The 10,919-nt window shown below is 61.2% G+C and overlaps 1 protein-coding gene across 2 annotated transcripts; it reads right to left on the bottom strand.

Moving 5' to 3' along the window:
- On the bottom strand, positions 1-4,606 carry LOC118990587 (uncharacterized). 2 transcript variants are annotated; one of them, XM_037051259.1, is made up of 3 exons: positions 4,367-4,606; positions 3,491-3,758; positions 1-2,833 (listed from the first exon to the last, which is right to left on the bottom strand). In XM_037051259.1, the coding sequence occupies exon 3, from the start codon at positions 2,778-2,780 to the stop codon at positions 1,569-1,571; it is 1,212 nt and encodes a 403-aa protein (XP_036907154.1). In that variant the 5' UTR covers positions 2,781-2,833; positions 3,491-3,758; positions 4,367-4,606; the 3' UTR covers positions 1-1,568. The 2 variants fall into 2 exon arrangements, with proteins under 2 accessions (XP_036907154.1, XP_036907155.1); XM_037051260.1 differs by lacking the exon at positions 3,491-3,758.
- Between the last annotated feature and the right edge of the window lie 6,313 nt (positions 4,607-10,919).

The raw sequence follows: 10,919 nt of genomic DNA, 5'->3' as shown, positions 1-10,919 counted from the left end.
TCCTTGGCACAGAGGGTCCCTGGCAGCACAGGCGCCTGAGAAGGAGCTGCAGGAAGAACAGTGGGGAGCCTGGGGCTTGGGGGTTAGAAGGAGGCCAGTTTCCGTGTGACTTCACACCTGTGCCACGGTGCCCAGAACCTCCAGAACTGCAGGTCCCTGTAGGACTGGGCAGGTCACATTGAGGGTCACAGGTCAGAAAGGTCACACCAGAAGACACAGGCCCAACCCCAGAGGAAGGTCACCTGCAAGGTGGCTGGGAAGGTGTAGGAGGGTCCTCTTTTGGTTTGTGTCTCTGCCACTACTGGAGGCCTGTGCCTGGGGCCAGAGGGCAGCGAGGGTCAATTTAGGGCCCGCAGGCCAAACATGGACAGAGGCAGCAGAACCACAGAGCAGATGAGCCAGTCTCCCAAGCACTGAGCCTGGCCATGGTCCAAGGGTTCCAGGGGAGACAGGGACATCTGCCCAGAGCTGGACTTCAAGTCTGCTGGGATATCACTTGCCAACTGCTCACTGATGGGTAAACTGAGGCCCAGGCCAGAGCTTCAGGGCTACCCCTCACCTCCCAGGTCCTGCCTCTTCTTGGGCTGGGGTTCACTGGGGAGTGGTGTGAGGTGGGAGGTGAGGGGTCCTGCTCCCTGCAGGTGCAGGGCAAGGAAGGCCATGCAGCTCAGAGACAGCGCAGCCTACAGCTGCTCCCTGCTCTGCCCTCAATGTCCAGAATTGATTATCAGTCACCTTGTAGGGCTGCCACCTGTTCTTGCAGGACAATGGGAGTCCGAGGTGAGGACAAGGATGCTGGCACTGCTGCACTCAGCTTTGGCTCCAAGAGGCACTGTTGAGCCCCAGACACACCCTCCCCAGGTGGGGGGATGGAGACAGGCAGGGTCTTTTTTTCAGGACCTGGGGTCGGGGCAGGGCAGGCAGGGTGCACTGGTCTAGAGTCAACAGCCAGAGACACAGGTCTGTTGGGGTGTCCACACTGAGCACTATGCTGGCCTTCCCCCATTCCCACTCCCCCATTTCTGGACGAGGGCTGCTCTGCTTAGCAACCCAAAGGCTCTGACACTGAAGGCGGGAGCTCGAAGTGGGGATGTGTCTGTGCTCAAGTCTCTAGGGGTGAGCTTGTCTCCATCTCTGTGTCCAAGAACGAAGGGCAGGTGCTCGGAGGAGCTGCTCTGAAAGGGGCTCCGGGGGTGGTACCTCTGGCCCCTGGACACACATTGGCCATCAGACGGGCAGTGACTGTGTCCTCCGAGGAGCAGGCCAGTCCTACCGGCACCCGAGAGCTCCTAGGTGAGTGCACTCCTTCCCTGGCCTCTTCTCAGAGAGTTTGACTGAAGTCCCCCTCCCCAACCTATCAGGCCAGAGCAGGACACTAGGTCTGATGGGCTAAGGGCAGTCACCTCTGCCCTAGAGCAGACCATGCAGGGGTTGCAGGCCACCCGCTCCCCACGCCTAAGCAGAGGTGAGAGGCTGTGCACCAGCCAGGCCTCCCAGTGGCACGTCCACAGTGCAGCTGCATGTTCGACACAAGGCACTGCCCAGGGCCCTCCCATTGTCTCCTGGGGCTAGCCTCTGGTTCCCTCCAGCTGCACAGAGACGTACTGGCAGAAACACAGGCCGGGCTGCAGGTGGCTCCGAGCTGCCGTGGCATCTCCACAGGGCGGGAAGTGCGCCTGGACCAGGCAGCAGGCATAGGCGCAGGAGAACTGCAGCAGGGCCTCCTGGAACAGGGCCTCGCCCCTGGGGGCCATGGAGAAGGCCTGCCGGCAGTCCTCCAGCCGCACAAACACAAAGGACAGCTGGTTCAGGGCCTCGCAGCCCATCAGCACAGAGTGTGGCGCCAGCAGCTGGTTGGCCTCCCCCACCCTGAGGACCAGCTCCTGCATCTTCTTCCTAGAAAACCTTCTGAACCAACACAGGGTGTTAACCGCTAAGAGGAATAGGAGGAGGCTTAAAAACAGACAGGTGGTGGCTGGCAGGAACCGCAGACCTGGGCTAATTTCCTGGATACAGGAAACAAAAGTAAGAAAGATGAAAGCCATGGAGAGAAGAAGGAGGAAGATGCCGAGCGGGACCCTGCAGCCTAGGTACCGGAGGCAGGACCTGGGGGACTTTGCCCCGTTCAGGATGCCCATGGCGTGCTTGTACACCTCAGGATCCTGCAACACCTCCTTCAAGGGGTCTGGGACGCCCAGGGTGCTGAAGGTCCCCACCTTCCAAGAGGGCAGGCTGGTCCTGTTGATGCAGTTCATGGTCATGAGGGTCTTCCCACTGTAGAGAGCAGGGACAGGATGCCGGCCAGGCAGGGAGCACACCATGCGGTGTCTGGGCGTACACAGGAGCTGCACCACCTTGCTGTAGAAGCTGCTGTCCGTGGCCTCCAGGTACGTCAGGTGGCTGAGGTGCAGTGGGACCTGGCAGGGCCGCAGCAGAACGGGGATGACCGGCTTCCTCTCCAGGCAGTAGCCGAAGAGGGAGAGGTCGGCCTCGAGGAGGCACCACCGGCTCTGCACAAAGTCCTGGCTCAGCACCAGCAGCACCTTCTGGCTCTGATGGATGCACTCGGCCATGTTCTCCAGGACATTCCTGCCTGGGGTAAAGTCCCTCTCATGCAGGCAGACCCTCAGCCCTGCGTGGTCTGCTTCCAGGCGGCCAATGAGCCCGTGGGTCCACACGGCGTCCACGCTGCTGTAGCTGACAAACAGGTGGAACCTCTCGTTGGGTGCCAGCAGGGGGATGGCAGGGGCTGCAGCTTCCTCCTCAGAGCTGGAACCCATGGGGGCTGCCCCTGAGCTGCTTCTGGCCTCCTTCCAAGAAGACCACCCTCAGGCTGCAAGAGATCAGGACAGACAGACTGACTATGCAGACTGACAAGGCAGACCCTCCATAAAGGTGGAAGAGGGTCCAGAAACCACAGGCCCAGCCACAGACAACCCTGTGACGACCTAACAGCTGGCCTGAGCCCCCCAGGACAGGCCCACAACCACCAGCTCCTTGAATGGCTGCTTCCGTTTCTCGCTCAGGGCCCACCGGAGAAGGCCAGAGGAGTGTGCCCTGACCCCTCTCGAGGTTCCCCGGCCCAGGAGCCATGGGCCCTGCTTCCCTCAGGGCATACCTGGAGCCCCTTGTCCCCTGCCAGCCTTTGGGTCTCTGCCTAACCTAGAGCCATGGGCCCCTGCCCCGGGCGGCTGCTCTAATGGAGCCGCCCCTGCTACCTGCCCCTGGGGTCCTTGAGACATTTGATGTTAAAAGGACTGGGCCGCTTGGAGCCACATTTTCCAGCCTTCTTTTCCTTCAGATGTGGTCATGGGGGGTTGCTGTACACTGGCCTTTGTGCCCCCCACCCCGAGTTTGCATGTGGAAACCCTAACCCCCAAAGTGACAGTGGTAGACAGGGGGCTTTTGGGGGTGATTAGGTCATGGGGCAGGGCCCTCACGATGGGATTAGTGTCCCTGTGATAGCCCCCTCCCCAGGAGCCCCCTGCACCTATCCCCCCATGAGGGCACGGCCAGCCAGGACCAGGAGGCGGGTCTCCCAGAACCCGAGTGCGAAGCACCCCCTGCTCAGGCCTGCAGCCTGCAGAGCTGTGAGAGGCGACGTGTCTGCTGAAGCCTGCCACCTGCTGGTCCGTGGTTGCTGGGAGCGGGAGCGCGCCCAGACCAGGCCCCTCTGCAGCACTTGCACCTGCCAGAGAGCATTCCAACCTTCTTGATGTGGCTCAGGACCCTTGAGTAGAGAGCCTGCTGCTCCAACCCTGTGAGCTGAGGGCAGAGCTTGAACAGCGGTGGTTGGGGTGGGTCTACTTCTGTTCCCAGCACTTGGGGCAGGGGCTTGACCACGTGCCAGCTGCAGTGGACCCAGGAAGCAGTCACAGGGCCAGCCCCACAGACGCAAAGCGAGCTGTGACCTCAGTCTGACAGGTGGTGCCCAGCTCACCCTCCCCACCTGGGTGAGCAGCAGGGGGGTCAGAGGGGGGGTGGCCAGCCCTGCAGGGCCCCCGTGCCCTCTGGCCAGCTGCTCTGGGAATGAAGGAAGAGGCGTTCACTTCCACAGGGTGGCCCACCCCCACCTGCTCTGCCTGGCACCTGCACAGGTGAGCGGGGGACAAGGAAAAGGCGCGCCCCCTTAGCCCACCCAGCTTGGCCCAGCGGCAGCCTTCGCAAGAGCCCACCATGGCCACCCTTCCTGCCCAGTGAGCCTGTCTACCTGGGGCACCACTCCCCTGACTCCCGTCCTTTCCGGGATGTGGCGTTTGAGGGAGACTCTGAGGGACAGGGTCTCCCCACACCCTCTGAGTGAGTGAGGGTGGGTGATAGTAGGCATCCTCCCCTGCAGCAGGAGCCCGCTGGCCCATCTCCTCACCCGCTCAGATGAGTCTGGCACCAAGCACCAAGAAATGTCACAGGTTCCCAGGCAGCAGCACTGGCAGTCCTCAGGGGCTGGGGGCAGCCAGGGACCCTCCTCCAGAGAGAGCTGGCGAGCCCCACTTTCCAGAGGCTGAGACTAAGGAGCGGGAAATGAAACCAAAAGTGGAAGGGGGGGGGCGGTGAAGGGTGGAACCTGACTGGGACAAGGGGCAGAAAGGCAGGGTGGCCGGGGAGCCTGGAAATCTGCTGCTCACGCCAGATGCTCCCAGAGCACCGGAGCTGGGGTCCCTCCCGTGGGAGGCTGCAACAGGAAGAGCCACGGGACGGGAGGGGGAGCTCCTGGATGGATGCAGAGTGGCAGGCTGGGCCAGGATTGGGGCGGAAGGGACAATTCCAGCCAACGGGTGACCCTCTCCATGTGGCCGCACCCTGAGCCAAAGGCAGGCAGTAGCCTGGGGCCCATGGCCCTCTGGCTTGCCTAAATCCACTCACGGCCAGCACCTGGTGCCTTCACCAGTTCTGCTCAGCAACCAAGAGACTGGCTATCTGTGTCCCTCTGGGCCCTGCCTCAGTGTCCTCCTCGGTTCAGCAGAGGCTGATGGGGGCCTGGAGTGATTGTGCCTGTAGGAAGGGAGGGAAGCTGGCCAGGTGGGAGGGGGCAGGGGTGGGTTCAGGGGAAGGTGTCTCTGCCCTTTGCTCCTGCCCCCTGTGCCCAACAGTGGGGTGTCCTCGGGGCAACACACGAGCCCCCGAGCAGGCAGCGTCTGTGGCTCACAGCCACAGCAGCACACTCTCTACCCACCCTTGGAGGAGAGCCCAATGCCCAGCGCCCCCGCTTGGCAGAAAGCTGACTGTGCCACCCACCAGCACGTGCCAGGCCCACCGTGCTGCGGCCTTGAGAACAGGCGGGAAGTGAGTGCCTGGCTCCCACAGCCAGGGCTTCTTGGTGCTGAAGGTGAGAGAGCGCTTGGTGTGGTGGGCAGAGGAGGGCTGGCTGGGCCAGTTTGCCCAGACACCGTGTCCACCCTGTGGAGCCCCACCAGGCAGGGCCAGTGAGCTGGGATGCAGTGCCCCTGCTGGGGAGACGGTGAAGTGCTGTGGGGCCTCACGTAGAGGCTGAACCCCGGGGCCTGGAGGCGGAGTGAGGAAGGATGTCAGCAGAGGGAACCAAGGGTTGGCAGAGCGGGGGGCCTGGGGGCAGAGCACTTGGTGGGCCGCAGCTGTGGGTGTGAGGGGTGTGGAGGAGGAGGGGCCAGTTCTGGGTCTTGCAAGCAGCATGTCGACTACCTACCCCTCACAGCTCCTGCGGCTGTCCAGACCCTGGTCAAAGAGGCTCAGGAAGCAGCGGGTGGAGGTCATTCAGTCCAGCCTTAATGACAAGGAAGGAGAGGTGACCACCAACCTCTGGAGGGAGTGGTCAAACAGGATTCAAGGCCAGGATGGAGCAGAACTGACAGGCTGGTAGGTGGGGGCCGAGCCTGGGGGTGTGTTTCCAGGCCCAGAGGGTCCAGCAAGGAGGAGGAGGAGAGCCCCAGCCCAGCCCAGGAGGGGCCCTCTGGGCTCTGTGCTAACAAAACGCTCCAGGCGTCGGAGGGACCTGCCAGCTCAGCTCCAACAGGTGGCGCTTCCCCTCCCTGGACTTCAGCGGCATCTGCCAGGCCTGCATCTCCAGGTCTCCAGTGCCCGTGCTCAGGGGTGGCCACCAGCTTCCAGTTACCAGTGGGCTCCACTAACTTCTCTCCCATGTGCTATCTTGTTTTTATCTTCAGTTGAGATGTGATACACGTAAAATTTACCATCTTACAGTAAACATTTTAGCAGTTTTTAATGCATCTATTGTTGAGGCAAGAATGGCACCAGGAGTCAGACCAGGGGTGGGGGGTCAAGTCCGACCTCGGTTCCGCAGCCTCAGCACTGCAGCCCTGGCTAAGAGAGAATTCAGAGCCAAGACTCAATCTATAAGGGGAAGTTTATTTTTAAAGTCACGGAGGAGAAGAAATGGGCTCAGACAACAAGTCGCAGAGGCCAAGGAAGGGCCCTGGGAACTTGGGAGAGAGAAGGGCAAAGGCGGCGTGGGGTGGGGTGGGGTGGGGGGGGGGGGGGGGCTCCTGCCCACTCTAGGGAGGGAGGCCACTCTGGCCCTCTGGACTAAGGGTGTAGATTTTAGGGGCAACCCCAGGGGAGGATCTCAACAGACTGGTCATCAGCTGTCCAGGTGTGTCCTTCCAGGGTCTGGTCTCCACNCCCTGGGAACTTGGGAGAGAGAAGGGCAAAGGCGGCGTGGGGTGGGGTGGGGTGGGGTGGGGTGGGGGGCTCCTGCCCACTCTAGGGAGGGAGGCCACTCTGGCCCTCTGGACTAAGGGTGTAGATTTTAGGGGCAACCCCAGGGGAGGATCTCAACAGACTGGTCATCAGCTGTCCAGGTGTGTCCTTCCAGGGTCTGGTCTCCACTGACTGGTTGGCACCAGGGGTCCTTGGTCATCGCAGCTGAGCCCCACGTCAGCTGTGGAGTATATGCTAGGGGAGGAAAGGCCACCCTGGGGCGAGGTACTTGTTTTCCCAGTTTTGCAGGGCTTTCCTCGCCCTGGTGACCTGTACCGGCTCATGCCTTTCTAACTGCCCCCGCGCGTCCTCCACGCTGTGCAGCCGCCCCAGTGATCCAGTGCCAGGATCTTTCTGTCACCCGTGTTGAAGGCAGGTCTCTTGTAGACAGCATGTAGTTTAATTTTACTTGTTAGCCTACGTGAGAATCTCCATGCTTTCACTGAGATATCAAACACATTTTATATGTAATATAATTCCCAATGTATTTGGATTTAGTTGTGTGATCTTTTCTGTGCTTTCTATTTACTCCTTTGTCTTTGCCTCTCTTTTTCTCCTACCCTGATTTTCTTTAGTCTTATTTAAAAATAATAACGATTTCCCTCCCTGTATTTTGGAAGTTGGATGCTCTTTCTATCGTTTACTTGTTTGGAATGTGTCGCGTTTTTTGAAAAGACAGGTCAGTTTATAAAATCGATCCTGAAATTAGCGTTGTTGGCTATGCACCTCTGAGCCAGCAATGGAAGCCGCTCCAAGGGTCCTCCGAGGACTCAGGGTGTCTATGGCTCTACCAAGGTGCCACATGGACAGCTGTGGCCCGTGTCTTGGTGTCAGACCGGCATGGGGACAGGCCAGGGCTGGCCCTGAGGTCAGAGGGCAGGAGGAAAGGTGAAAGGCGCCTTGTCAGTGGGCCTCAGCTCTGTCCTGACACAGACCTGGGCAGGCTGACACTGACCAGGTGGGCGGCAAGGTGGGGCCCGTGAGTCTCAGCCCGACTTCAGAAAAGCTGAAGAGCAAAGGCTGGTCCCACAAGCCAGCCTGGCATGGTGGCTGGAGGGGACCCTGGCACTGCAGCTCTGGGGCAGGAATCCCAGCCAGTTCTGACATGGCTTCGCCTCAGCAGGGGTGGGGGTGTCAGCTGCAAAGGGTGTGTACAGTCCTTCGGAGAGCCTGGTCAGTCAGTGCTGTCTGTGAGGCCCCCCAGTGCCCATGGCCCTGTGGTGTTTCTGGGTCTTTCCCAACACCCACAACTCAAAACACATCCCCCTCCTATGATGTGGGCCCCACTGGACATGAGGGTGAGGCCGGTTCTGCAGACACTGCCCCCCCCCAAGGGACTGTCTCTGCCCAGTGCCTGGTGTAGCACCACCACTCCAGGCCACCTGCTTTGTACTCCAGCCCAGATTTGGTCACTGATGTGCTCTCAGAAAGTCAAAGGCCCAAAGGCCAGGTATGTGTCCAAGGCCGGCACCTCCTTGCTGGTCATGCCTGCCGCAGCCACTGGCTCCTGGGTCTAACCTCCCGGAGCAGGAAACGGGGTGAGATGTGAACCCCAGCGTAGGCTGCACAGGTCCCAGCCCAGGGCTGTGACCGCACCCCCCACATCTGCTCTGTATCCGTCACAATGTTCCTTTTGCCTTCTTCCAAACCAAGAAACCAGCTCACACAGGAGAGAGAAGCCCTGGTAGGAAATGAAGGGCTGTGAGAAACTGTGTCAAGGTACCCCAGCCTCCAACAGCAGGTGCAGGTGGGGCTCCCCAGGAACAGTCGTCCCTGCGGTCCAAGTTTAACTCACTAATCTGCTGCAGGCTTGGGTGTTCCCGTCTTCCTGTTTGTCCCTACAATGGGTTTGGAAACACGCCCAGCTTTTGGCCACCCCCCCCCGCCCCCGGGGCCAGGAGTGGGGTTTGTGGTGCTACAGCTGGAAGGGCAGAACAGGAGCTGGGCCCTGGCCTGGACTGCTCGGCAGCCCAGGGCCAGTGGGCGCTGAGCCTGGCTCCACAGGCTCTGCCTCCCAGCCCAGCCGGGTGGGCAGCTGGACACTCAGCTGAGCAGTAGTAGCACCCCCCCCCACACACACACACACAGCGTCCCAGGGCTGCAGGGTCACTGTTCCCAACCAGGCTGCGAGGCCCCACTGGAGCCAGAGCCACACTGTGCCCACCTGGCTCCATGGAGAATGGGCTCTGGGGCTGTGTGGACCTACCAGCTCTGGGTGCTGGAGCTGCCAGCGACATGACACTGGCTGGCGTCCACAACAGAAGACTCAGTCTTGTTCCTTCCCAAAGAAATCAGCAGTTGTGGCCCATGAGTCTCGTGTGGGATCAGAGGTGACCCCATGTAGGCTGCACCCTCCCTGATCATCAGAGGAAACAAGCTCTCAGCCACATGCCCCGGTCCGGTGAGGAAGGGCCCAAGTTGGCCTTTGGGTGTCCTGGAGCAGGATTCCGGAGGATATATTTATTAAATCAGTAAAGGTATCCTCGGTTGAGGACTCTTAAAAAACTTAAAACTACTATAAACATAACTTTTGTATTAACAAACTTCAGGTGCACATACAAACCCAGTGCTGTGGTTTCATCTGGCTCAGGATGCTGAGTGGATCCATTTCTGACGAGCGGCCACTGGCTTGCAACATCACCATCTGAGCTGCTCACCCCTGAGCTCGTCATGGGTGGTTTTCACCACAAGACTCAGCCTTGGATAGTGGCATCTGAACTCCCAGAGCCCCTGAGACTGGCACCCAACCCAAAACCCCAGGGCAGGAAACTCCAGGCACAGCTGGGGTTCGGGACAGAGCCATTGCCCGCTCCCAGAAGGCCAGAACCAAGCCCTTTGCCCAGGGCTGCACTCCAGGGCCTGGCCACGCTCGGGCGGAGGCCCCGCAGGTGCTTATCCGCTAATGAAGGAATGATGGAACAGGTGAGATTCTACGCCACACACACTGGGTGCCTTTCAGGAAGAGCTGTTCCAGGGGAACAGGAGTCCAAGAAACAGGTGTGAAAACAGCAAGTGCCACCTCTCCAACCTCCTCTCACCCCATGTCTGCTGACCAAGCCTCACCTCAGGGACAGAGCTGGCTGCTGGGAGAAGAGGAGCCCAGCTCAAATCCCAAGAGCAGGAAATGTGGGGTCCTTCACACCCACCCACCCCCAGAGGAGCCCAGCACAACCTCTGAGGCCTGAGATTCCATCCAGGGCAATTGGGCTGGGGCGCTTGGTGGCGCTGTTCCCAGAAGCTCTGAGAACTTTCTCCCGCCTTCCCCTTTCATTCTTTCAACAAACACTGAAGATCAACCAAGAGAAGACACAACCAAGAGAATCAAAGCACTGAGATCTCGCGCTGCTTCTGCACAGTGAGTCCTGGGAGGGTTGTCTTGTCCCATTGGGGCCCCTGGACTGCGCCCCAACTCGCTGGCTAGGGTTGGCGGTTTGGGAGGGGCGGGGCATCCCGGGAGGGGCGGGGCATCCCCGGAGAGTTTAGGCCGCGGCTCGCCCAGCCCCGCCCCCACAAGACCAGAGGCCCCGCCCCTCCCCCGCCCCCCCAGCACTGGCCCCGCCCCACCCGAACCGGCGGTCCCGCCCTGCCATGGTCCCGCCCTGCCATGGCCCCGCCCCGGGCCCGCCCCCCGCTGGGCCCGCCCCTCCAGCCAGAGGCCCAGCTGCGCAGAGCTGCGGCCGCGGACAGCGGGCTGGTTTTAATAAAGTTGAAAAGAAAAGGATGAAAAGGAGCTGAAACCGAGAGGCCGGACGGCAGCCCCGCGCACGGGGTGGGGGCGCTCCGGGCCCCGCGACGCCGGCCAGGACTTCAAAGAAGCAATTACGCGGGTCGGGCGGCGGGAGGCCGGGGAGGCGGGGCGGCGAGATGGGGAGGGCGCGGCGGGCGAGGCCGGCGGCGGGAGGAGAGGCCGACGGCGCCCGGGAGGCCCGGCGCCCTCCGCCGGGCCTGCCGGCCCTCCCCACGGAAGCACGCGCGGGCGGGGCGCGCCGGGTCGCCCGTTGAGTGGCGCGGCCATTGTGCCGGCGCTGTGAGCGGCGACACGCTCAGAGACCGCTTCCCGGTGACGTCTCAAAGGGCCTTTGACGGGGAGCCCCTGGCGGGAGGGCTCACCTGCAGAGAGGCTCTATTGAGCCTTTGAAAGCGCAGCAGCTGCCAGGGGCTGTCGGCGGGGCACCTACAGGGACAATGAATGAGAGGCCACTTGGAAACAGCAGGCTTGTGCCAAG

The sequence above is a fragment of the Sturnira hondurensis genome, unplaced genomic scaffold, assembly GCF_014824575.4.
Source record: "Sturnira hondurensis isolate 20B ecotype Veracruz unplaced genomic scaffold, ASM1482457v3 Scaffold0007208, whole genome shotgun sequence".
Lineage (NCBI taxonomy): Eukaryota > Metazoa > Chordata > Mammalia > Chiroptera > Phyllostomidae > Sturnira > Sturnira hondurensis.
Note: the sequence above shows the minus strand (reverse complement) of the source record. Positions and strands in the feature narration are given on the sequence as shown.